We start from the raw sequence: 27,679 nt of genomic DNA, 5'->3' as shown, positions 1-27,679 counted from the left end.
TGAGGCCCAGAGAAGCGAAGCGACTTGCCCCAAGTCACACAGCTGACAGTTGGCGGAGCCGGGATTTGAACCCATGACCTCCGACTCCCAAGCCCGGGCTCTTTTCCACTGAGCCATGCTGCTTCTCCAGAATAATAATGGCATTTATTAAGCGCTTGCTATGTGCAAAGCACTGTTCTAAGCGCTGTGGGGGATACAAGGTGATCAGGTTGCCCCTCGGGGGGCTCACAGTCAATCCCCGTTTTACAGATGAGGTAACTGAGGCACAGAGAAGTGAAGTGACTTGCCCAAAGTCACACAGCTGACAATTGGCAGAGCCGGGGTTTGAACCCATGACCTCCGACTCCAAAGCCCGGGCTCTTTCCACTGAGCCAGAGGTCATGGGTTCAATCAACCAATCAATCGTATTTATTGAGCGCTTACCGTGTGCAGAGCACTGTACTAAGCGCTTAGGAAGTACAAGTTGGCGACATATAGAGACAGTCCCTACCCAACAGTGGGCTCTCAGTCTAGAAGGGGGAGACGGAGAACAAAACCAAACATGTTAACAAAATAAAATAAATGGAATAGATAAGTACAAGTAAAACAAATAAATAAATAGAGTAAAAAATATGTACAAACATATATACATATATACAGGTGCTGTGGGGAAGGGAAGGAGGTAAGACGGGGGGCGTGGAGAGGGGGAGAGGAAGGAGGGGGCTCAGTCTGGGAAGGCCTCCTGGAGGAGGTGAGCTCTCAGTAGGGCCTTAATCAATCAATCAATCAATCGTATTTATGGAGCACTTACTGTGTGCAGAGCACTGTACTAAGCGCTTGGGAAGTACAAGTTGGCAACATACAGAGACAGTCCCTACCCAACAGTGGGCTCACAGTCTAAAAGGTTAGCATCTTGGGTTACCTGAGGTTTTATGAAAATTTAAAACGCTTTATGCCTTTTGTGTTCCTAGACTAGCATCATGTACGCTCTAGTGCATGTAGAGCCTCGGGATCCCATTCCAAGGGCTTAATACAGTGCTCTGCGCATAGTAAGCAGCTGATAGATACTATTGATTGAGTTGGATGCCATTATCTTTTCATTACTGGTCTGTGAGTTTCAGGTGGATTTACCCAATGGGGCAAAATGTCTTTTTTTTTTTTCCTCCAGGTCAGATGTCATGCAATCCCTCTTTTGGAGGCATTGGGAAGGGCCATCTAATGAGGGAGGTCGACGCCCTGGACGGTCTCTGTTGTCGGATTTGTGACCAGTCTGGGGTCCATTACAAAGTACTGAATAGGCGGAAAGGCCCAGCCGTGTGGGGTCTCAGAGCCCAGATCGACAGGAAACTCTACAAGCAGAATATGCAGGTAGGGAAAATGTCCGTGCCTCTCGTTGCGAGAGGGAAATACAAAGGAGGGAATCTGGCTGACGTTCTTCACCCATCCTTTCTCTCTTGGTAGAGGGAAATCCTGAACACCCCGTTGCTGACCGTTCAAGAAGCATCCGTGGAGGATCTTATCCTGACAAAACCAGACTCCGGTTATCCGGGAAAATGCCGCGTCAGTGGGGTCGTTTTGGGTTTGTACCAAGTACCGGTTGTGAAACCCCGAAAGCACACTAATCCAACTTCCGAAACTGGGTTATTAAGAAATGTTAATGGCGTAGGATTGTGGCCTGGCTTAGGGAAGAGAGAGAGATGCTGGTTGGCTTGAAAACTTGAGATTGTGTAAAACTTAACTTATTCAGAATCTTTCCCCTTTCTAGAGAACGAAATTCGGTACTCTCTGTGAAAGAAGATAAACGACATAGAGAAGTGATACTTGGGAGAGTACAATATAGAGTTGGTAGAGAGGATCCCTGCCCATAGGAGCTTACAGTCTTGAATGGGAGGCAGACATTAAAATAAATTACAGGTAGAGGAAATGGCAGAGGGTCAGGATGTGTGCATAAGTGCTGTGGGGCTGAGGGTGGGGTGAATATCAAGCGCTTAGGCGGTATGGATTACATAGGTGATGCAAAAGAGAGGGTGAGTGGGGGGAAAAGAGGGTTTAGTCAGGGAAGGCCTCTTGGAGAGGCTGTGATTGTAGGAGGGCTTTGAAAGTGGGGAGAGTGGTGGTCTGTCACGTATCAAGGAAGAAGGAGGTACAGGCCGGAGAGAGGGTGTAGGCAGGGGGTCAGCAGTAAGAGAAAAGATTGAAGCACAGTTGGCAGTAGAGGTGCGTAGGCTGGGTTGAGGTAGGCGATCATTGAGATATGGTAGGAGTGGCAGAGCCGATCGAGTGCTTTTAAACCGATGGTAAGGAGTTCCTATTTGATGCAGAGATGGATGGGCAGCCGCTGGAGATTTCTGAGGCGTGGGGAAACAAGGCCAGAACATTTTTTTAGAAAATGGACCTGGGCAGCAGAGAGAAGTATGGATTGGAGTGGCAGGGAGGTCAGCAAGGAGTCTGATACAGTAATCAAGGCAGGGTAGAATAAGTGCTTGGATTAACATGGTAGCGGTATGGTTGGAGAGGAAAGGGCAGATTTTGGCGATGTTGCGAAGGTAGAACCGACGTGATTTGGTGACTGATGTGGGTGGAATGAGAGAGATGAGTTCTTTTAGACTGTGAGCCCACTGTTGGGTAGGGACTGTCTCTATATGTTGCCAATTTGGACTTCCCAAGCGCTTAGTACAGTGCTCTGCACATAGTAAGCGCTCAATAAATACGATTGATGATGATGATTGATGAGGATGAGGATAATGCCAACATTATGGGCTTTTGAGATAGGGAGGATAGCGGTGTTTTCGACGGTGATGTGAAAGTGGGAAAGAGAAGCAGCATGGCCTAATGAAAAGAGCATGGGCCTGGGAATCGGGATCTGGGTTCTAATCCCAGCTCTGTCACTTGCCTACTGTGTGTCCTTAGGCAAGTCACTTAACTCTCTGTGCCTGTCTCCTCATTTTTTTATGGTATTTGTTAAGTGCTTAGTACATGCCAGGCACTATACTAAGCCCTGGGTTAGATACAAGCTATCAGATTGGGCACAGCCCATATCCTACATGGGGCTCAAGTCATAATCCCCATTTTACAGATGAGGTAACTGAGGCACCGAGAAGTTAAGTGACTTCCCTAAGGTCACACAGCAGATAAATGGTGGAGCCGGAATTAGAACCCAGGTCCTTCTGATTCCCAGACCCATGCTGTATGCGCTAGGCCATGCAGATTCCCTGTACCCCTTCATCTGTAAGATGAGGATTCAGTACGTGTTCTTCCTGTCTCTTAGATTGCAATGAAAGAATTAGACTGTGAGCCCACTGTTGGGTAGGGACTGTCTCTATATGTTGCCAATTTGTACTTCCCAAGCGCTTAGTACAGTGCTCTGCACACAGTAAGCGCTCAATAAATACGATTGATGATTGCAAGCCCCATGTGGGACAATGACTCTGTCCAACCTGCCTATGTTGTATCTACCCCAGTGCTTAGTACAGTGCTTGGAATATAACAAGCACTTAACAAATGCCACAATGTAATTGTTATTAAAGTCCAGAAAGACAAGGTCTGGGTGGAAAGATTTGGAGTTCTGTTTTGGACATGTTAAGATTGAGGGGCTGGCAGCTCATAAAGAAGAAATATCCCGAAGGCAGGAGGAAATGCAGGACTGCAGAAGAGTGAGGGTAGATTTAGGAATCATCTCCATAGAGATGGTAGTTGAAGCTGTGGGAGGGAATGATTTTCTCAAGGGAATGGGGTAAATGGAGAATAGCAGGGGACCCAGATCTGAGCCTCAAGGGACTCCCACAATTAGGGGTTGAGAGGCAGGAGAGAAATCTGTAAAAGAGACTGAGAAGGAGCAGTCAAGAGAGGTAGGAGGAGAACCATTCTTTCATTCATTCAATCCTATTTACTGAGGGCTTACGGCGAGGAGAGGACAATGTGAGTGAAGCCAAGGTTGGATAATGTTTCCAGGAGAAGGGGGTGGTTCACAGTGTTGGAGGCAGTTGAGAGGACAAGGAAGATTGGGATGGAGTAGAGTCCTTTGGATTGGCAAGGAGGAAGTCATTGGTGGCCTTAGAGCAAGCCGAGGAGTAGAGGACAGAAGCCAGATTGGAGGGAGTCCAGGAGAGTGTTGAAGAAGAAGTTGAGACAATAGGTATAGACAATGCTCTCGAAGTCTTTGGAGAGGTATCATAAGGGAGATGGGGTGATAACCAGAGGATGCCCTGATGTCAAGGCGGATTTTTTTAGGGTAGGGGATACGTGGGCATGTGTGAAAGTAGTGGGGAAGGAGCCATTGAAAAAGTGAGCGGTCGAGGATTGAGGTCAGGGAAGGAAGAAAGGAGGGGGCAGGTGTGGTAGTATGAAGGGATGGGATTGGAGGTGCGGATGGAGGGGGTAGATTTTGAAAGGAGGCAGGAGATCTCTTTAGATACTTCTGGAAAAGATGGGAGAGTGGCAGTGGAGATTTTAGGGAAACCAATTTTAGTAATGAAGTATGTGACAATTAGGGGCAGAAGGTGGGGAGAGGCAAGAGGACAGGGAGTGTAAGGAGGGAGTTAAAAGTGTGAAACAGCTAGCCTGGGCAATGGACATGGTAGTCGATAAGGATGGAGAAGAAGCGTTGCTGGGCGGAGGAGAGGGCAGGACTGTAGCAGGTGAGGAGGAGGAGTTGGAGATCAGCCTGGTGTCTGGATTTCCTCCACAACCCTTTCATGGAGCAGAGGAAGGGACTGCGGAGGTGATGCAGGGCTGCGGGCCGGTGGTAGGAGATCGGAGGGAGTGGGGTGCGAGGGAGGTCAGTTCAGAGGGCAGTGTCGAAGGCACGAGTTTGTCGTTTGACTTCCAATTTATCATTATGGTATCCCTAAAGTCCCCTAAATTTTCCCTCTAATACACACCTACCATGTACCCATCACCTGTGATTCTCTTTAGACGCTTGCAAGCCCTCTAATATCCCTTACTTTGATAATAAAGTAAATCAATGAATTAGTACAAACCACTCTTGAAGCTGTTAATAATAATTGTGGTATTTAAGTGCCCACTACGTGTCAAGCACTGTTCTAAGCACTGGGGTAGGTACAAGGTAATCAGGTTGGACACAGTCCCCATCCCACGTGGGGCTCTCAGCCTTCATCCCCATTGTACAGATGAGGTAACGGAAGCATAGAGGAGTGAAGGGATTTGCCCAGTGTCACACAGCAGATATGTGGTGGAGCCGGGATTATTGAAAGTGATCCATAATTTCTTTTTATTAATGTCTGTCTCCCCTTCTACACTGTAAGCTCATTGTAACAGGGAATGTATCTACAGCTCCGTTATATTGTATTCTCCTAAGTGCTTAGTACAGTGCTCTGGACATACAGCGCTCAACAAGTGCAATCTACTGATTGATTACCATCCCCTATGTAAGAAAGGGATTCTTCCTCTTTGACTTGAACCCGACACCTTCAGGTGGGCACTCCCTGGTCCTGGGATTGCAGGTTTTGGGGGGCAATAATTCTACATTGACGATGGCACACCCGTCAGGAGTTTGTCAAATTTAATTTTGTCCCTTCCCCATCGTCAGTCTTTCCAGACTGGAGAGTTCTTAATAAGTGTAACGATATATATAACAATATATTTATGAGGCTCCTACGTGCAGTGCACTTTTCCCTGCCCACAAGGAGCTCAAACAGTAACCAGAGCTGTTCACAGTATTCCAGTGCAAACTGTCCCTGGTTTTGAAAGCTGGCAAACTGATTTTTATTTGGTTTTCTGTTCCCTTCCTGATGATGCCTGAAATTATACTAACTACCCTTGTTTAAGAGACTGATTTGAGAAATCATCTATCTGTGACGTTGAGATCTCTTTTCTAAGCCACCAACAGAGCCCTACAGCGTGTAGTTGTAGGTTTTTTCCCCCTTTCCTGTATTTTTTCCCTTTCATTTACTCATCTTACTCAGTTTAGCCCCATCAACATAACATCACCACCCAGAAGAACTTAGCGCCATTTACCGACTGGAGATTTCCCTGCCTTCCCTTTTTTTCAACTTATTTACCCTTCTCCCCATAGAAAATAGCTATTTGTTTCTGTCTGACTGTCAGACTGTTTCAGACTGAGCCCCCTTTTTCCTCTCCTCCTCCCCATCGCCCCCGCCCTACCTCCTTCCCCTCCCCACGGCACCTGTATATATGTTTGTACAGATTTATTACTCTATTTATTTTACTTGTACATATTTACTATTCTATTTTGTTAATGTTGTGCATCTAGCTTCATTTCTGTTTATTCTGATGACTTGACACCTGTCCACCTGTTTTGTTTTGTTGTCTGTCTCCCCCTTCTAGACTGTGAGCCCGTTGTTGGGTAGGGACCGTCTCTATATGTTGCCAGCTTGTATTTCCCAAGCACTTAGTACAGTGCTCTGCAAACAGTAAGCGCTCAATAAATACGCTTGAATGAATGAATGTCTCACAGCTATGTCCAAACATTTTCCTTATTCTCATACAAACGTGCCTTTTTTAAAAGTCTTCCATGGGAACCTTGTCAAAGGCCTTTTGAACGTCCCTGTGTCCACTTATCTCCCCTTTGTTTGCATGCTTTTTGCCCCCCTTCATAGAACCAAATTAGATTAGTGAAAAATGGTTTCCCCTTATCAAAACCACCTTATCTTTTCCCCATTGAATCTGCCGAAGGGTTCTCGGACCCTAAAGTTAATTATAGATCCAACCAGCTTACTACATAGAGGTATAAGATTCACTGCCCTCTCATTCCCAGAGTGATCTCAGGAACCCTTTCTATACATAGGGGCTGCATTGTCTTTTCAGAGTAGTGTAAATGCAGGAATTTAAGTCAAGATCCCCCACTCTAGCTTCCTTTCTGGTAATTCATTCATTCATTCATTCAATCGTATTTATTGAGCGCTTACCGTGTGCAGAGCACTGTACTAAGTGCTTGGGAAGTACAAGTTGGCAGCACATAGAGATGGTCCCTACCCAACAACGGGTTCACAGTCTAGAAGGGGGAGACAGACAACAAAACAAAACACGTGGACAGGTGTCAAGTTGTCAGAACAAATAGAATTAAAGTTAAATGCACGTCATTAACAAAATAAATAGAGTGGTAATGACTGCCTACAAGGAGTTAAGTTTTTCTTTTCTTTTTTGTCCCTAGCTGATGGAAGCCAAGTGCCTGCCGAAAGCGTAATCCTCACTACCGGCACATTTTTGCGGGGGATGGTCCTAATCGGATTGGAAGAGCATCCAGCAGGACGTTTAGGGGATCAGCCCTCTGTTGGGCTGGCTCAGACTCTGGAGGAACTGGGGTTTGCGTTGGGGAGACTGAAGACAGGAACGCCACCCCGAATTGCCAAGGATTCTGTGAATTTCAGCATCCTGAACAAAAACACACCTGACAACCCACCTGTGCCATTCAGTTTCCTCAGTGAGAAGGTCTGGATTCAGGTAAGACCGTTCCTAAAGTTTCGTTGATGGCTTTGTCAGTCGGAACCTTACGTAGAGAAGTAATCTTGTCTTGAAGCATATTTATATAATACTCTTTAGACACACCCTGAAGAGGGGAAATAGAAGGGGCTGCTGGCCATAGGTGTTGGGAGCCCGGGTGATGTGAATGGCTGTGAGGATCATAAAGTCCTGATCACAGGTACCCTTTCGAGGGGCCTGGTTCACGGGCAGGAGACAGCAGAGCCACAAATTGCCTGGGACTAGATAGCGCCTGGCTAGTTCTAGGGTGGTTCAGGCCCGACCACAGGTGAAACAGAACCGGGAGCTATCTGAGGGCAGCTAGGTTGGAATTTGTGCTGATCCAACCGGACCCAAATGACTCGGGACCTGCCCAGAGTTTTGCCAAGGCTCCAGAGACCAGGAGTCCAGCTGGTGTGGGAAAGGAGTGGAAGGTGACTGGAAACGTTGTGCAGAATGGGCTGCGGGCGAGCAAGGGGGTGCCTTGATTCAATATCTGATCCTTGTTTTGCCCCTGGGAGCCCACTTGAAGTCCTCCAAATTCCTACCCTTCCCAAGGTTGGACAGAGGACCTGGAGATGCTTGTATCCTGTTTTCAGCCTTTCATTCATTCATTCAGTCGTATTTATTGAGTGCTTACTGTATGCCGAGTACTGTACTAAGGGGTTGGGAAGTACAAATTGGCAACATATAGAGACGGTCCCTACCTAACAACAGGCTTACAGTCTAGAGGGGAGAGACAGACAACAAAAAACAAGTAGTCAGGTGACCGCCTTAGCGTGGTTCAGGGGTGAGAAGTAACTGGGAGGGAAGTGTTGAGAGAAGACTAATGGTTGGAAGAGAAAGTGAGGGGAGAGGTGACATAGGGAGGGAAAAGAAGGTGGCAGGGAGGGGGAAAGAGAGAGAGACTGATCCAGCACAAACTGGAAGAGGAACAGGAGAAAAGAGAAGTTCAGAGGAAGAGGACAGAATGAGGAAGGGGCCAGGAGAAAATAAGAATGGAAGCACAGGTGAGATTTGGATTGCAGAAGCAGCGAAGAACATAGAGACCAAACCATGGAAGAGGTAAGGGAATAGAACAGGAGGTGGAAGTGAAAAGGGAGACAGACTACCATGAATGTTTCAAGTCATCTAGTAGTCTATCAGATTGTTACCTGAATTCATTTTTGATTTTTACCAAAGGTCAAATTTATCACTTTATTTAGAAATAAGAACTTTTCCCAAAATTGGCCCATCCTGTATTCCCTCCCCCGAAGCTTGAACGTGCTTTTGTTAAGTACCTGCCTCTGCAGTTGGGAACTGAGAGTCAAGAGTCCTGGTTTCCTAATCTTGGCTCCTTGCACCACGTGGCTTTAGAAAGTCATCCGCTCTTTTTCACCCTAGGCCACTCGCAGGTAAAGGGGGAATAGTGTTGCCTACTTCAGAGAAACTTTAAGCACTTTTAAGGTTGGGCCCTCCATCCTGGAAGATAGGTGCCACATTTTCTGCTGCTTCTTTAATTTCCCACGTCTCCTGGTACAGTGAGTGGTTCTCTGCTGGATTGGCCCTAGGCCCAGGCCGCAGCCATTTATTCATTCATTCAATCGTATTTATTGAGCGCTTACTGTGTACAGAGCACTGTACTAAGCGCTTGGGAAGTACAAGTTGGCAACGTATAGAGACGGTCCCTACCCAACAGTGGGCTCACAGTCTAGAAGGGGGAGACAGAGAACAAAACAAAACGTATTAATAAAATAAGTAGAATAAATATGTGAGGTGAGGTAGGAGGGGGCGAGGTGATGGACAGCCTTGAAGCCGAGGGTGAAGAGTTTTTGCCAGAAGCGGGGGGCTGCTCAGCCAGAAGGCCGCGGGTTAGTTGGCACAGGGTCCCGGACAGGAGGCGGGGGGCTCTCTTCTCCTGCCCCAGGTGGGGGAAGAGGCCCACCTGCTTCACCATTTTCCCTGGCCTTCTGCAGCCGACAGCAGCGTTTTGAACCAAACCACCATCCTCTGTAAACTCATCCTCTAGACTGTAAGCTTTCAGGGAACGTATCTGTTATATTGTTATGTCGTACTCCCCCAAGCACTTAGTACAGTGCTCTGCACACAGTAAGCGCTTTATAATCAGCACCAAGTTTTTCTGTAAATTTCTGCGAGACTCATCTTTTGTGAAAGGTACTGCGAGATGTAAACGAGTATTGTGAATAATCCAACTCATGGTTTTGTTTTAGCCAGAGGACCAGCTCCCATGTTACTTGACATTCACCAACTCTGAAGTGGAGCAGATTGTCCGGGAAAATATTCACCTCAATAATCATGTAAAGGAGACAACGAGAGGACCACGGTGGGTGTGAAATGTTCAGTGTGAGCGTGTGAAATGTTCAGTGTGAGCTTACTGACTGGTGCACGTAATCAATCAATCAATCAATCGTATTTATTGAGCGCTTACTATGTGCAGAGTACTGTACTAAGCGCTTGGGAAGTACAAATTGGCAACACATAGAGACAGTCCCTACCCAACAGTGGGCTCACAGTCTAAAAGGACGTAAGGACTCCCAGGCTACTGAATGTCCTTCATGAGATTTCTAGGATCTGTTGCCTTGTGGCAACAGAAGGGGTTTCGTGGAGAGGGGGTTTCGTGGAGAGGGGGTTTCGTCCATTTTTCTTTTTTTTTTTTTTTTTGTTTATTTGTTTTGCTAATGTCCCATTTCAGGTACTGCCCCTCTATTGAGTCAAAGGTTTTGCGCTTTCCAAACCGGGTACATCAGATCTGGTTAGAACCTGAAGGTCTGGATTCTGATCTCATCTACCCGCAAGGGTTATCAGTGACACTACCAGCCGAGCTCCAGGAACAACTGATCACTCGCATCAAGGGCTTGGAGAAAGCCAAGATGGTGCAGCCAGGTAACAGTTGCAACTACCCTGCCTTTCATCCAGCCCCACTCCACTTCATCAGACTGTAGAGAGAGCCTCCACCCTCCTTTCAGTTGCTCGGAGCAAAACTTAGATGACCGAGGACCAGGGAGTAATGGACTGAACAAGGTCCTGCCCTGACAGGCAAACCCAAGGGTCACAAATTGCAGCTTTTCTCTGCCTTTTTTTTTCCCCCTAAAATTTCTTTATTTCATGGAACATTTTTCCTCCAGAATGAGGTCCTTTTCCAGGGTAATTCCTAAGAGCAATTGTTCAGTCTACGGGGGTTGGGGGGACACCATAATTCAGCTCTTTCCATTTCCCTCTCCAGAATTCTGCACCACCCAGGAGGGTGGAATATAGATTATTGCTCAGAGCTCTGCTTTAACAGGGGACTGCTTCCCATCCCTCTGCACTCCTCTCATCCTTGGTCCCCCAGAGGGTTTTCTGGGCATTTTATGGCACTGCTGCCCCTTTTCCCAAAGGCGAAGGTACCTAATTTGGATTGACATTCTTCTGTTGGCGCCAGGTTACGGGGTACAGTATGATTTCCTGGATCCCCGTCAGATCACTCCTTCCCTAGAGACCAAGTTGGTTCAGCGGCTCTTCTTTGCCGGGCAGATCAACGGCACTACCGGTTATGAAGAAGCTGCAGCTCAAGTGAGTGGCCTTATTTTTGTGTACATTTAAGTCGAAATAGCAACTCAGACCTCGGTCCTCATCTGCAAGCTGAACGAGTGCCTATTTGAGGCCTTGGCTATTCCATCGTAGTCTGGGTCTCTTGATAAAATGAGACTTCTGAAAGAATAAATAGAGAAGCAGCATAGCCTAATGTATAGAGCATGGGCCTGGGAATCAGAAGGACCTGGGCTCTAATCCCGGCTCTGCCACTTACCCGCTGTTTGGCCTTGGGAAAGTCACTTCAGGTCTTTGTGCCTCAGTTATCTGTAAAATGGGGATTAAGACTGTGAGCCCCGAGGGGAGCATGGACTGCGTCCAAAGTGATTGCTTTGTGTGTACTTCAGTGCTTGGCACGTAGTAAATGCTTAACAGCTTGGCTCCGTGGAAAGAGCACAGGCTTGGGAGTCAGAGGTCATGGGTTCCAGTCCCAGCTCCCCCACTTGTCAGCTGTGTGACTTTGGGGAAGTCACTTCACTCCTCTGTGCCTCAGTGACCTCATCTGTAAAATGGGGATTAAGATTGTGAGTCCCGTGTGGGACAACCTGATCACCTTGTATCCACCCCAATGCTTAGAACAGTGCTCCGCCTACAGTAAAGGCTTAACAAATGCCGTCATTATTATTATTAACAAATACCATTTTTAAAAAAAAACGAAAATGGGGGAGTCTCAAGGTCGCACCTGAAGAGTTTCCAGTACTCTACCAGCCTCGGCTACAGGAGAATCAAGCAGAGGCATACCCATTCCATTTCTGGCTTGGGCAGTGGCTAGCGAGTGGAAGGCAATCTGCTACAAGTCAAAACTCACCCATGTTGGGCAGCAGCGGCACGGGAGAGAGTTGAGGGCAGAGACTCAAGTTTACTGCGTGGAAGGAGGCAATGGTAAACCACTTCCATATTTTCACCAAGAAAACTCTGTGGATACACTACCAGGACGATTGCAGATGGAGAGCAGGGCGTTCTGGCATAGGTGTGTCCGTAGTGTCACTATAGGTCGGAAACGACTCGACAGCATAAGACAAGACAAGTGGGGGAGAGGTAGGTCTTAATCATTCAGTGGTATTTATTGAGCCCTTACTGTGTGCAGAGCACCCTCATAAGTACTTGGAAGAGTGGAATACAATTCAGTTGGCAGACACGATCCCTGTCCTCGAGGAGAGACAGACATTAAAACAAGGTGCGGATAAGGGAAACAACCAAGTATAGGGATATGTACATCAGTGATGTTGGCAGGGGGCATTCAATGCCTAAGGGGTACAGACAAAGTGCATGGGAGAAGCAGCAGGGAGGGAAAAACGGGTGGAGGGGTGAGAACTTAGGGAAGGCTTCCTGGGGGAGATATGATTTCAGCAGGGCTTTGAAGATGAGCTGCCTTTAAGGAACTCAATCCTCTGTCCTCCTACTTTGCTAATCTCGTACTGCAACCCACTTGGCTCTCACACTTTGCCCCTTTAAGACCAGTTTACTCGTGTATCTCGATCTCATCCGTCTCACCATCAACCTCTTGCCCTCATCCTCCCTCTAGCCATAGAAATACCCCTTCATATCCGACAGACCACCACTCTCCCCACCTTCAAAACCCTACTAAAATCATGTCTGCTCCAAGAGACGTAATCTGAGTCAGCCCTCATTTCTCCACCCTATTCACCCGCCCCCCTCTGTGTCGCCTATTCTCTTGGGCATATACCCCTTTGATACCCCAGAGCTCTTACATACATACCCTTTTGCTGTGCCATTTCCCCTATCTAGAATTTAGTGTGTAAATTCTCCTGTAGTGAGGAGTCACATCTTCCAGCTCTAATGTTGTACTCTCCCAAGTAGAGTTCAAGCGCTTAGTACAGTGCTCTGCAGTTAGTAAGCGCTCAATAAATACGATTGATTGATTGTACACAATAAGCACTCAGTAAATACCATTGATTGGGAGAGTGCTGGGCTGTCTGCCCTGTAGGGGAAGGGAGGGTGTGGGCCAGGAGTCGACAGCAAGTGAGGTGAGAGTGAGGGAGAGTAAATAGGTTGGTAATGGAGGAGTGAACTGTGGGGGCTGGGTTGTACTTTCCACTTGAAGCAAAGGTGGGTTTGTCAACCACTGGAGGCACTTGGAAAGTGGGGAGACACGGGCAGAGTGATTTTTTTTTTAGAGAAATGATCAGGGTAGCAGAGTGATGTAGGACCTGGATCGAGGAGAGATTGGAGACAGGAAGGTCAGAGAAGGGTCTCGTGCAGTAGTCGAGGCGGGATATGCTTTGCGCATAGTAAGCGCTTAATAAATACCATCATTATTATATGGCTGGTACTTGAACCAGTGTGTCAGTGGTTCAGATGGAGAGGAAGGAGTGAATTCTGGAGGTGTTGTGGAGATAGAATCGACAGGATTTAGCGATTGATTAAATACGTGGGTGGAATTAGAGGGAGGAGTCAAGGATAATGCCATAGTTGTGAGACAGGAAGCAGCGTGGCTCAGTGGAAAGAACACGGGCTCTGGAGTCGGAGGTCATGGGTTCAAACCCTGGCTCCACCAATTGTCAGCTGTGTGACTTTGGGCAAGTCACTTCACTTCTCCGCGCCTCAGTTACCTCATCTGTAAAAGCGGGGATTAAGACTGTGAGCCCCCAGTGGGACAACCTGATCACCTTGTAACCTCCCCAGTGCTTAGAACAGTGCTTTGCAGATAGTAAGCACTTAATAAATGCCATCATCATCATCATCAGGATGGAAGGTGATTTTGTGAAGGACTGGGAAAATCGTGGCGGGAAAATGAGAAGTTCAGTTTTATAATGCCATGCACAGTGCACGCTTTATGTTCTGGCACTTTGAGGGAATAGTCAACTGATTACTCCGGTGCGGCTCATGGAGGATTGCAAGTAAAGTTCCTCTCATCCTTCTAGCCTAGGTTGTTCTGACCTGAGTCCTGGCTGGATTTTTATGCAGGCATTAAAGCAGGACTGTGCGGAGATAACCTCACAGTGTTTGCTAATCATATCAACAGAAGAGCAATCCCTGCCTGCCCAAGGCATTCTGACTAAAGACTTAGTGGTAGTAGCAGCAGCAGTAGTAGTATTATTTAGTGCTTACTATGTGCAAAGCACTAATTAAGGCTTGGAAAAGAAAAATGTAGATGAGCTCTTGCGGCAGTCCCTGGCCCCCAGTGGAGTTCACAGACTGAAAACAAGAGGGGTGGCAGGGAGGGGTGGTAACAGGGGAACAAAAATACAAAAGATAGGAAACAGTGTGGCGTAGTGGACAAAACATGGGCCTGCGAGCCCGAGGACCTAGGTTCTAATCCTGCCTCTGCTATTTTCCTGTTAATAATAATAATGATGGCATTTATTAAGTGCTTACTATGTGCAAAGCACTGTTCTAAGAGCTGGGGAGGTTACAAGGGGATCAGGTTGTCCCACGTGGGGCTCACAGTCTTAATCCCCATTTTACAGATGAGGCAACTGAGGCCCAGAGAAGTGAAGTGACTGGCCCAAAGTCACACAGCTGACAAGTGGTGGAGCCGAGATTCGATCCCACGACCTCTCCAAAGCCTGGGCTCTTTCCACTGAGCCACGTTGCTGTCTGTTAAGTGACCTTGGGCCAGTCAGTTAACTTCTCTGTGCCTCAGTTTCCTCGGCTGCCTAGTGGGGATTCAGTACCTGTTCTCCCTCCTACTGTGAGCCCCATGTGGGACAGGGGCCGTATCCAGCCTGACTAACTTGTAGCTAGAACAGCGCTTGACACAAAATAAGTGTTGAACAAATATCATTATGTAATAGGTATTCAGAACATAGTAAGCACCTCACAAATACCGTTTTTAAAAAAGTGACAGGTGCAAATGGGAGCAGCAGGATTTGGGGCTTCTCACAGGTCAGACCAACGTCACACAAGTTACGGCTATTGCCACAACGACGGTCACCTTCTCAACATGCCAGAAGTGCTGATGGCTTCGTGCTGCCATTGATTGGGTCCTTCTCCAGTCTGAAGGAAGGGTTGTTGGGAGCCCTGGTGTCCTTTAGGTGACTGCCAATCAATCAATCAATCGATCAATCGTATTTATGGAGCGCTTACTGTGTGCAGAGCACTGTACTAAGCGCTTGGGAAGTAGAAGTTGGCAACATATAGAGACAGTCCCTACCCAATGATTGAATCTGTCCCGCTATTACTAGAAGTAGCAGTAAGTAACCATGGTAGTAGTACTGATGATGGTGGTGGTGGTAGTAGTAGTAGAAGCAACATGCCTTAGTGGGCAGAGCACGAGCCTGGGAGGGAGTCTGAAGACCTGGGTTCTAATCCCAGCTCCACCACTTGTCTGCTGTGTGACCTTGGCCAAGGCCCTCAACTGTTCAGTGCCTCAGTTTCTTCACCTTTTAAATGGGGCTTCACTACCTCTTCTCTCTCCTGCTTAGACTGAGAACTTCATGTGGGGCAAAGACTGTATTCTACCGGATTACCTTGTATCTACCCCAGCGCTTAGGACAGTGCTTAGCACAGAGTAAGCACTTAACAAATACCACTATTATTATTATCATCATCATCATTTTTCTATGATATCTGCTTAAGTGCTCCCTCTCGTCCCCCTCTCCATCCCCCCATCTTACCTCCCTCCCTTCCCCACAGCACCTGTATATATGTATATATGTTTGTACATATTTTTTTTACTCTATTTATTTATTTATTTTATTTATTTGTACATATCTATTCTATTTATTTTATTTTGTTAGTATGTTTGGTTTTGTTCTCTGTCTCCCCCTTTTAGACTGTGAGCCCACTGTTGGGTAGGGACTGTCTCTATATGTTGCCAATTTGTACTTCCCAAGCGCTTAGTACAGTGCTCTGCACATAGTAAGCGCTCAATAAATACGATTGATGATGATGATGGTGATGATGATGATGATATACCAGGCACTGCTCTAAGCGCTGGGGTAGATACAAGCTAATCAAGTTGGACACGGTCCCATGTCCCACATGGGGCGCGCAGTCTGAATCCCCATTTTACAGATGAGGTAACTGGGGCCTAGAGAAGCGAAGTGACTTGCCCAAGGTCACGCAGCAGACAAGTGGCAGAGTTGGGATTAGGACCTTCTGGCTCCCAGGCCCGTGGTCTATCCACTAGGCCACGCTGCTTCATATTATTAATAAGGATATTTATTTAGTACTGAGTGCAATACATCGTACTGAACGCTGTACTGAGTGTAGGAGAAACCCCAGATCATGTCCCCTGCCCCGAAGGATCTTACGCCCTAACAGGGGAGTTATTTACTAATAGTGGAACCAGAATAAATAAAATTAAATTCAGGCAAATAAAAGCAAATGCGAAGGATGGATGTAACTGAGTATGCGAGAGTTCAAGGTAACTGGTGAGTCAAGGAAGACTTGTTGGAGGAAGTGAGATTTTAAGCTTTAAAGGTGAGTTAGACTGAGATCTGACAGCTCAAGGGGGAAGGGAGCAGGTTTTTCCAAATGTCCTTAAAAAGTACAGTTGGCTGTGCCCAAAATCCCGTAAAAATGTCACAGTGTTCACGAGTGCAGGCGGCCGCCACACTGGGAAAACTGGCTACTCCCTCGTAAACAGCTGCCCCCTCTGTAGAACACCTGCCCTCCACTGCTCTCCTTCTGTCAGGGAAAAAAAGTTGGAAAGTCATAAGTTTTATTCATCAGGTTTGCAAAATGTTTTCTCGGCAGCTGGCAATCCTGGAAGGGAGTTGCAGTCTGCAGGCAGCACAAGCAAGGAGTCAGAGGCAGGCAGGCAAGACGAGTCAGGTACGGAAGGAAAAGTGTGTGAAGGGAGCAAAGAGTTTGAGCTGGGCTTCAGCAGGTGAAAATCAATCCATTAATCAATGAGTGCTTGAGTTATTGAATTTATTGACTACTTAGCGTGGGCAGAGTTGGTAGGAACATTCCTTGCCCACAGGGAGCTTACAGTATAAAGGGGCAAGAAGGGCTGGGGGAGAGCGTTGCAGACAATGGTCAGGAGTTTTCATTTGGTGCGGAGGGAGATGGGCAACTGTGGGAGGGTTCTGAGGAGAGGGGTGATTTGGTGTGTGCCGAGCAACAGTTCGGGAAGATAGCAGCAGCATGGAGTACCTACTGAGGAAGGGAGAGGTTGGAGGTAGAGAGAACAGAGAGGAGACTAACATAAACTATGATGTGGCGAGTGTTTGAATGATTCGGGGGCACTTTGGGTAGAGAGCAAGAGGCAGATCCTCAAAATGTCTGTAAGGAAGAATTGGTGGGATTAGATTGTCAGTTCCTGTGCATTATGGACTCCAGTAAAGAGTTTCTAAAAAAACATTTAGTCCATGTCTCCCCACTCCTCAAGAACCTCCAGTGGTTGCCCATCCACCTCTGCATCAAACTACTGTCAGCTTTAAAACACTGTCAGCTTTCCCCATCCTCACCTCACCTCACCGATATCCTACTTCAGCCCAGCCTACTCACTGTGCCCCAGTCGTTCCTATCACGCCGCTAACCCCTTTCCCACGTCCTTCCCCTAACCTGGAACTCCCTCCCCCTCCATATATATCAGACCACCACTCTCCCCACCTTCAAAATATTTTTAAGGTCACTTCTCCTCCAAGAGGCCTTCCCCAATTAAATCCTCACTTTCCCGGCTCCCTCTCCCTTCTGCATCACCTGTGCACTCGGATATGTAACCTTTGAGCGATATCTGTCTCAACCTGTTGACTGGAAGCTCATTTGGGAATGGAATGTGTCTTCCAACTGTCGCATTGTTCTCTCAGGCACTTAATGCAGTACTCTATACATAGTAAGCGCTCAACAAATGCCATTTTTTTCATGGTATTTGTTAAGTGCTTACTATGTGCCAGGCACTGGATGAGATACAAACTGATCAGATTGGACACAGTCCATGTCCCACATGGGGCTCACAGTCTTAATCCCCATTTTACAGATGAGGCAACATATAGAGACAGCCCCTACCCAACAGTGGGCTCACAGTCTAAAAGACTTTTCATCCTTATACTGCCATACAGAGTCATTCCACTCCACTGGTAAAGAACTGAAATCACAGAAGTGAGGTTGTACGTCATGATAATACACGTAACCTTCCTTTTGACTGTAGCGCTGTTGATTTTTTGAGATACCGCCTGCCCTAGTTTCACGATAGCCCTTTGAACACTCGATTTCCTCTGTAGGGAGTGGTAGCCGGGATCAACGCCAGCCTGAAAGTCCGTGGCAAACCTCCGTTTATCATCAGCCGCGCAGAAGGCTACATTGGGGTTTTAATTGATGATCTTACCACCCTGGGCACCAGTGAACCGTACCGGATGTTCACCAGTCGAGCGGAGTTTCGTCTGTCTCTGCGACCTGATAATGCCGACAGCAGGCTTACGTTTCGAGGTAGCTCAGTTTTCCGTCTACACCGCGGGCTCCTTACGGGCAGGGAGCGGGTATAGCAACTCTGTTGTATTGTCCGCTCCCGAGCGCTTAATACAGTGCTCGGCACACAGTGAGCACTCAATCAGTATCATTGACTGATTGAGATCTTTCGTTAGCCGAACTGTTTAATAATAACGATGGTATTTGTTAAGCGCTTACTATGTGCAAAGCAGAGCGCTGGGAGGATACAAGGTGATCAGGTTGTCCCACCTGGGGCTCACCACCTTAATCCCCATTTTACGGATGAGGTCACTGAGGCACAGCGAAGTTAAGTGGCTTGCCCAAAGTCACACAGCCGATAAGTGGCGGAGCCGGGATTAGAACCCGTGACCTCTGACTCCCAAGCCTGGGCTCCTTCCACCGAGCCACGCCGCTGCCATACACATTTTGTTTGGCAAAATGTGTGTTGTTCCGTGTGTTTCCTGCTGTTTTCTGTGTGTCTTTCTGTAGGCTATGAGGAAGCTGGCTGCGTGTCCCGAAAGAGGTATGAACGAGCCTCGCTGGTGAAGGCTTCTTTAGAGGAGGGAATTTCCGTACTGAAATCTCTCCAGTTCTCCAGCACAAAATGGAGCAGACTCATCCCAGAGCTTCCCATCAGCGTCAATAAAAGCGTCCCTTGCAGGTATAATTCCGCTTATTTATATTGATGCTATTGATGCCTGTTTACTTGTTTTGATGCCTGTCTCCCCTCTTCTAGACTGTGAGCCTGTTGTAGGGATTGTCTCTTATTTGTTCCTGAATTGTACTTTCCAAGCGCTTAGTACAGTGCTCTGCACACGGTAAGCGCTCAATAAATACGATTGAATGAATGAAAGGTTAAGTCTTCCTTGGGTACTGCTCATTCTCACTTGGCTCAATCTAGGAAAGATTCTCTAGTAAATATGTAATTTAGAGAGTTTACGCTAACCGCTTGTTTCCCCCTCCCTTTTTACTTTGTATTTTGTTTTTAAATGGCTGTGATCTTTTTATTTCCAACAGTTACAGCATCAAGAATGCCAAGATTCGTACCAACCAAGGGCATTTATTGAGTACTAAACTGTACTAAACTCTTGGGGGACTACAACAGAGTTGGTAGACACATTCCCTGCCCACCGGAGCTTTCAGTATAGACAGGGAGACAGACATTAGTACACTTCCCATACTGTTTTATTTTCAAAATACGAACCGTAGCTCCTGATCTCTCCCCAGGATTCCTTTTCTCATACACTTCTGTCTTAGGCAACTCTGTTTGCATACTGTAAAATTTTTTCAGTTGTAATAATGAAAGTCCCTTCTGATGTGGTGGACTGAAAAAGCGAAAAGTTTGTTTTCCATGCTGCTCTGAAATGTTCTCAAGAAAACCTGAGTCTCTGCTTTCCAAGATACTTCCATTCTAATTTAGATGTAGATGGCATATCTAACAGATGTCTAAGGTATTGTCACATGTAAGAAAAAAGCTTGAGATGCTTTGCTATTTAGCCTATGGAGAGAAAGAAGAGAGAGACAGACAGACAGACATGAACGATTGTGAGCAGAAGACCTTGTAATGAGCGCATACCACATTCTGAAAAATGCTCAGTTAAGTGAGAATTCACTACATTAATAATATTAATTATAATATTAAGCATTAATAATATTAATAATGGTATTTGTTAAGCACTTACTGTGTGCCAAGCACTGTTCTAAACACTGGGGTAGATATAAGGTAATCAGGTTGTCCCACGTGAGGCTCACAGTTTTAATCCCAATTTTACAGATGAGGTCACTGAGGCCCAGAGAAGTTGAGTTGCCCAAAGTCACACAGCTGACAACTGGTGAAGTCGGAATTAGAACCCATGACCTCCGACTCCCAAGCCCATGCTCTTTCCACTAAACCACACCGCTTCTCTTATATTAAGAGAATTCCCTTAATTATATTAAATAATAACATATAAGCTCGTTGTGAACAGGTATCTCGTCTACCAACTCTGTTGTTTTGTACTCTCCCAAGCACTTAGTACAGTGCTCTGCATACAGTAAGCACTCAATAAATACCATTGGTTAATAGAAATTTGTTTGTGTTCCTATCAGCTTAATGAGGTGTACCACAGCCATGCTTGTTACATTGAGGTTTCACTATATGGTAAGGGATTGGTGAGCTTTAGAACAGACCAAATATCAGTAGCAGTTTTGGCCCTAATGATGAGGAAATCAGTACTCAAATATGCACTTTCTTAGACTGTATAAGCCATTCGTCTTCCTGTTATGTTTCTGTCATTTTCTGATTGTAGCTTCCTTTCTCTTCACTGCTTTTAATTACGGAGTTAAAGAATTGAGTGCTAAGATGTCCTAACAGTCACATGCAAATTCTTTTAGTAGCATTTGCTCATTTATTCATTCAGTTATATTTACTGAGCACTTAGAGTGCAAAGCACAATAATAATGATGGTACTTGTTAAGCGCTTTCTATGTGCCAAGCGCTGTTCTAAGCACTGAGATAGATACAAAGTAGTCAGGTTGGACACAGTCCCTGTCCCACTTGGGGCTCACACTAGGTAACTGAGGCCCAGAGAAGTGAAGTGACTTGCCCAGGTCACACAGCAGACATGTGGCGGAGCCGTGATTAGGACCCAAGACTTTCTGGCACCCAGGTCCCGTGCTTTAGCCACTAAGCCATGCTGCTTTAATGGACAGGCACATTCCCCGTTAAGCCCTAACTCTATGCCAGGCACTGTACTAAGCACTGGGGTAAATACAAGATAATCAGGTTGGACATAGTCCATGTCCCACATGGGGCTCATAGTCTTTTTCCCCATTTTACAGATGACGGTAACTGCGGCATAGACAAGTGAAGTGATTTATCCAAGGTCACACAGCAGAAGAGTGGCAGAGCTGGGATTAGAACCCAGCTCCTTCCACTAGGGCAACCTACTTCTCTTTATTGCCTTCTTTATTCATTTAAATTGTGGAGGCTGATGCGGTATTCCAGGCGGGATAGGATGAGTGATTGTATTAACGTGGTAGCAGTTTGGATGGAGAGGAAAGGGTGGATTTTATCGATATTGTGAAGGTGAGACTGATTTTGTTCAATTGTTTGGTAATAATAATAATAATAGTGACATTAAGCATTTATTATGTGCCAAGCACAATTCTAAGATAAACTAAAATACATTAGTACTCAGCCTTTCCAACTCACCAGGTCCCTGAGATACATTGCTGGAAACCTGTGCTGCCTCTGTGGAAATCAACATTTTGTCACCTTTCTACATGTTTTGTCACCTGTCTACATGTTTCGTTCTGTCGTCTGTCTCCCCCTACTAGACTGTGAGCCCGTTGTTGGGGAGGGACCGTCTGTATATGTTGCCGACTTTCACTTCCCAAGCACTTAGTACAGGCTCTGCACACAGTAAGTGCTCAATAAATACGATTGAATGGATGAATGAATGAATTTGCCCGTATTCATTTTTGTGTCTGTCTGTCCCACTAGAGTAAGCTCCTTGTGAACTGGGAACTTGTTATTTTTCTGTTTTTGTGACTTCGCAACCACTTAGTTCAGCGCATTCCTCCAAGTGGGCACTATGAGAACGATCTCTTTAATAAATGCCTTCTGTAATTTCTGTCTTACTGACACTGAAACTCTTGGGTTCTTACAGCGCTCTGGACGTACTAATGTACGAAGAGGTCGACATGGAGAAACTAGCAAAAGCGATTCCGGATCCCTTAAAGAAGTTTGTTGAAAGTAGAGAACTAACAGAGAGACTAAAAATAGAAGGTAAAAGTACAAAATGGAAAACCTATGTGGCACTTTCCAAACTGTTTCAAATTAGGAGTAATGACTCCTAACAGTTTTGTTGTTAGCTCTGCAAAGGTGAAGAACTTATTCCACAGAGAACCCCCAATGGACTCTATTCTTACCCTGGGTACCTACCCAGGGTACCTAAACATGTTTCTTTCGCCCATTTAATTTTGTTTTGTTTTCCCCCGAATTCCCAACCCTCTCTTTCTAGAGTTGGAAATATAATCTAGTCATTTGGTCCCTTAGATTTGGGGTTTTCCTGTATTCCGTCATCAGTAATTTGGGAGGGACCAGTCCTAAAATAACCAGTGAATTTAATATTTTTCCACTGATAAAGTGTGCCCAATCCCAGCAACTTCTAGGTGGGTGTTATATTTACAGATCTCCAAAATAACTGGGGAGGAAGACCTTCAGTGGTAGCTCCAGGGAAAATCCTGGGCATTGGAAAGGTACGAATTCTCACGTTCTCTTGGTGGAAAGAGAGATCCCGGGAGGGAGACGAATGCGGGCTTGGGGCAGCGGACTGAAAATTACAATCCTCTTGACCCTGAGGCTCATGCTGGGCAGGGAAAGTATCTGCCGACTCTTGTTGTGCTGTACTTTCCCAAACGCTTAGTTATAGTGCTGCGCACACAATAAGCACTCAATAAATACCGTCAGTGGATTGGTTGAAAAGGTGTCCGTGCCAGCAGCAGCAGTTGATACAGGGACTGCAAGTTGTTAAGTCCTGAGCTGTAGCCATTGCAAAAAGGCAGAATTTTATTGCTGGTTTTAGGCTTTTAGAGAACCCTACCACTGGCTCCAGTGCAGACTTATTCCTCCTTGTAAATATTATTATCATCATCATTAAGTGTTTACCATGTTTCAAGTGGTGTTCTAAGCACTGGTGTAGATACAAGGTAATCAGGATGGACACCGTCACAGTCTAAGTTGAGCTCAGTCTAATTTGGAGGAAGGAGGATTTAATCCGCATTTTACAGATTAAATCATTGAGACATAGAGTAGTTAAGTGACTTGCCCAGAATCACACACCAAGCAATTGGCAGGCACAGGGTTAGAACCCAAGTCCTCAGACTCTGTCCTGTGCTCTTCTAACTAGGTCATGGTGCTTCCGTGCAGTACATAATAATAGCACAAAGTTTACTACTTCTCTGAACAAGGGGGCTTTAATCTTGGGGAAGCAGTGTGACCTTGTGAAGAGATCAATCAATCAGTCAATCGTATTTATTGAGCGTTTACTGTGTGCAGAGCACTGTACTAAGCGCTTGGGAAGTACAAGTTGGCAACATATAGAGACAGTCCCTACCCAACAGTGGGCTCACTGAGCCCCCTTTTTCCTCTCCTCCTTCCCACCCCACCCTACCTCCTTCCCCTCCCCACAGCACCTGTATATATGTTTGTACAGACTTATTACTCTATTTTACTTGTGCATATTTACTATTCTATTTATTTTGTTAATGATGTGCATCTAGCTTTATTTCTATTTATTCTGATGACTTGACACCTGTCCACATGTTTTGTTTTGTTGTGCACGTGCCCTGGTTCCCTGCACTCCGTTCTGGAAATGCGGCTGCTCCGTGGCTAGATGATGCACTGAGGAAGGGGGTGGTCTCCCATGGAGCAAAAACATACAAACCGGAAAGTGCACTGTCCGCATTGCTCTCCCAAACTCATTTTCTCCCCCCGCCTCAGGGTCCTGAGGTCTAAATCCAGGGTCCATTCCTGCCTTGAGGGCCCTTGAAATTATAATAATAATAGTAATCGTTATTATGGTACTTGATAAGCGCTTACTATGTGCCAAGACTGTTCTAAGTGGTGGGACAGTCCCTGTCCCATGTGGGTAAGCACTTAGTACAGTGCTCTGCGCACAGTAAACGTTCAGTAAATACAAGTGAATGAATGGGGCTCACACTCTTATCCCCATCTTACAGATGAGGTAACTGAGGTGCAGAAAAGTTAGTTGACTTATCCAAGGTCACACAACACACATGTGGTGGAGCCGGGATTATGTGGGACAACCTGGTTACCTTGTATCCCCCCAGCGCTTAGAACAGTGCCTGGCACATAGTAAGCGCTTAATAAATGCAATAATAATAATAATAATAATTGTGGCATTTGTTAAGCACTTACTGTGTGCCAGGTACTGTTCTAAGCAATGGATTGGATACAGGCAAATCGGGTTGGACACCATCCCTGTCCCAAATGGGGCTCACTGTGTTAATCCCCATTTTACCGCTAAGAGAACTGAGGCACAGAGAAGTGAAGTGACTTGCGCAAGGTCACACAGCAGATAAATGGCAGAGCTCCTTCTGACTCCCAGGCTTGTGCTGTATCCACTAGGTCACACCACTTCTGTATTCTCCATTTATTCATCAGAGCTCCATGGTCCTTCTACTTCTGTTCCCCGTTGTCTATTTGTGCAGCTTTCTGTACGTTCTTGTAGTATATAGTATGCTAAAAGTCTTCTTTTATGCTCTTGCCCACCAGCCATATATGAAGCAACGATATCCCTTCAGCAGCAGGAAATAGAAGAAGTGCGGCGAGATGAAGCTCTCCAACTGCCCGAAGACTTAGATTACATGAGTATCCAGACCGTGTCACTGTCCCACGAAGTGCGTGAGAAACTGAATTCTAATCGCCCGCAGACGGTAAGAAAACGGGTAGGGACCCCATATCATACACCTCCACCACCCACTCCAGATTCTAGTAACGGTCATCCCCCACCCCACAGGTCCTCCGTCCAACTTTTTTAACCATTTTGGTCCCTTTCTCACCTTCCTTCTCTCTTTCTCCATCCCAACTTGGGGGCTTCAAAATCCACATAGATGTTCCTGTAGACCCTTCTTTCTATCACTCTTCAACTGCAACTGACCTGCTGCTCCACCCCACCACAATCACTCACCAATTTAGAGACACACTCAGTCTCATCTCTGGTCACTGTATAATCTCTTCCCTCACCAACTCTGAAATCTCTCTATCTGACCACAACCTCCTCACCTGCTTTCTCTCCCACACATCGCCTCCGCGCAAATCTGTGCTGCTCCCCCCAGCCCCCAGAGACCTCCGATCTTCAGTTCAATTCAGTCGTATTTATTGAGCGCTTACTGTGTGCAGAGCACTGTATCAAGTGCTTGGGAGAGTACAGTACAACAATAAACAGACACATTCCCTGCCCACAACGAGCTTACGGTCTTGGGGAGGGGGATAAACATTCAAGTAAATAAATAAATTACAGATATGTACACAAGTGCTTTGGGGCTGGAAGGGGGAAAATCAAAGGGAGCAAGTCTGGGCAACACAGAAGGGAGTGGGAGAAGAGGAAAGCAGGCAGCTTAGTCAGGGAAGGCCTCCTGGAGGAGGTGTGCCTTCAATAAGGCTTTGAAGGTGGGTGGAGAGTCATTGTCTATCGGATTTGAGGAGGGAGGGCATTCTAGGCCCGAGGCAGGACATGGGCGAGGGGTCAGTGGCAAGGTGTAGGCGAGATCGAAGCACAGCGAGGAAGTTAGCTTTAGAGGAGCGAAATGTGCGGGCTGGGTTGTAGTAGGAGAGTAGTGAAGTGAGATAAGAGGGGACAAGGTGATGGAGTGCTTCAATGCCAATTGTGAGGAGTTTTTGTTTGATGTGGAGGTGGGTGGGCAACCCCTGGAGTTTTTCGAGGAGTGGTGGTCCTGAATGTTTTTGTTTAAAAAATGATCTGGGCAGCAGAGTGAAGTATGGACTGAAGTGGGGAGAGGCAGGAGGCTAGGAGGTCAGCAAGGAGTCCGATGCAGTAATCCAGGTGGGATAGGATCTTTTGACCCCATCCCATTTTCTCAAGTCATTATGCCCCATTTAGCCTCCATACTTAAACTACCTTCCCTTGATGTCCAGTTTGATGCTCACCACCACCCTCTCTACTGAATTGAACTCACTCACTCCCCTATCCGTTCATCTACCTCATGTCACCGACCCACAACCCAGTTCACCTCCTTCGTTTCTGTGCATGAACCAGAGCGCTGATGGCAGAAATCTAGGTATCAGCTCAGCCTCATCCACTTGAAGTTTATCCTTATGTGCTTTAACTCTGCCTTCTCCTCTGCCCGCCAAAATTATTTTTCCATCCTTATTGACACCCATGTTCATTGCCCTCTCCAGTTCCAGGTGTTTTACTCCCTTCTCCAATCCCCTGTCCCCCTGCCTCCCCCAGTCCCTTGCTGCTAATGACCTGGCCGCCTACTTTATTGACAAAATTGAAACCGTTGTGTGTGATCTTCCTAAAATCTCCCCTGCCCCTTCTTCAACTCTCCCATCTTTCCCAGCAGTATCTCTAGAGATCTCCTTCCTTCTCTCCAAATCTGTGCCCTCGACCTGCACATCCAACCCCATCCCTTCGCACCTTATTAAAATACTTGCCTCCTCCCTTTTTCCCTCCCCAACCACCATCTTCAACTGTTCACCCTCCCCACTGCTTTCAAATATGCCCATGTCTTCCCAATCCTAATAAACCCTCCGTTGCCACCACTGCTCCCTCCATTTATCACCCCATCTCCCTATCAGTCTATTTGGGGAACTAAGACTAATAACAATGCCACCAATCTGTGTGATTTTGTATGAGGGGTTTAATCTCTCAGTTGATTTCCTCATATATAAAACGAGCCTAAAATTCCAGCCTGTCCCTCCGTCAGGGATGTTACGAAGCCAGAAGTACGACAGTGTGAGAAGTGGCATGACCTAAAGAGCATTGGGTTGCGAGTCAGAAGGCCTGGGTCCTAACCCCAACTCTGCCACTCGGCTGTTGGGTGACCTTGGGCAAGTCATTTCACTTTTCCGTGCCTCAGTTACCTCATCTGTAAAATGAACCTGGACTGTAAGCTCCATGTGGGACATGGACTGTGTCCAACCTGATTGTCTCGTATCTACCCTAGTGCTTGGTGGTAAAAGATAATAGGTATAAAATGCATTGGTAAAAAAAAAACCCGCGTTTTGTTTTGTAGCTATAAAATTTTAAAAAAAGAACAAGTAATCATATTTATTGCATGCCTGCTTTGGGAAGGAGCACTGTCCTAAAAACCATTAAAGCAGTAGCATGGCCTAATGAAAAGAACACAGGTTTGGGAGTGAGGAGACTTGAGTTCTAATTCAAGCTCTGCCATTTATTTGCCTGCTGTGACACCTTGGGCAAATCACCTTTCTTTGCCTCAGTTCCTCAGTTTCTTCATCTTTAAATGGAGGTAAATGGAGATTAAATAACTATTCTCCTTCAGACCGTGAGCCCTGTCTGAAACAGTGATAGCATCTAATCTCATTGTATCTACCCCAGTGCTTAGTACAGGGCTCGACATCTAGTAAGCACTTAACAAAATACTACAATATAATAATATACATTGCTCAGAACTAGCTGGGCTCTGGAAATATTTTCATCATAAGTTTTCATCGTTAATAAATTGGATCTCCTAAGGAGGGAGAATTGCATTGTCTCCAAATCACTAAAATTTCTGAGGAGCTACACAAACTACTACCGTCCCATAATTTTTGTGTCCTTCAGCACTTCAGTCACCTCTGTAGGCTTTCATTTAT

The 27,679-nt window shown here is 46.3% G+C and overlaps 1 protein-coding gene across 2 annotated transcripts in view; it reads left to right on the top strand.

Annotated features, from left to right (window-relative positions):
• Window positions 1-27,679, top strand: part of MTO1 (mitochondrial tRNA translation optimization 1) — a 36,886-nt gene that overhangs the window by 8,651 nt on the left and 556 nt on the right. The window contains exons 2-11 of one of the 2 annotated variants that reach the window (XM_038747866.1): window positions 1,148-1,347; window positions 1,441-1,558; window positions 7,112-7,401; window positions 9,630-9,742; window positions 10,112-10,302; window positions 10,841-10,971; window positions 18,126-18,330; window positions 18,820-18,991; window positions 21,981-22,099; window positions 24,611-24,771. In XM_038747866.1, coding sequence (XP_038603794.1) covers window positions 1,153-1,347; window positions 1,441-1,558; window positions 7,112-7,401; window positions 9,630-9,742; window positions 10,112-10,302; window positions 10,841-10,971; window positions 18,126-18,330; window positions 18,820-18,991; window positions 21,981-22,099; window positions 24,611-24,771 — 1,695 coding nt within the window. In that variant the 5' untranslated portion in view covers window positions 1,148-1,152. Of the gene's footprint in view, window positions 1-1,147; window positions 1,348-1,440; window positions 1,559-7,111; window positions 7,402-9,629; window positions 9,743-10,111; window positions 10,303-10,840; window positions 10,972-18,125; window positions 18,331-18,819; window positions 18,992-21,980; window positions 22,100-24,610; window positions 24,772-27,679 lie in introns of those variants that run through there. The other variant, XM_038747856.1, reaches the window with a different exon arrangement.

The sequence above is a fragment of the Tachyglossus aculeatus genome, chromosome 1 (genome assembly GCF_015852505.1).
Source record: "Tachyglossus aculeatus isolate mTacAcu1 chromosome 1, mTacAcu1.pri, whole genome shotgun sequence".
Taxonomy (NCBI): domain Eukaryota; kingdom Metazoa; phylum Chordata; class Mammalia; order Monotremata; family Tachyglossidae; genus Tachyglossus; species Tachyglossus aculeatus.
The sequence above is the reverse complement of the archived record's forward strand: the minus strand, read 5'-3'. Positions and strand labels throughout refer to the sequence as shown.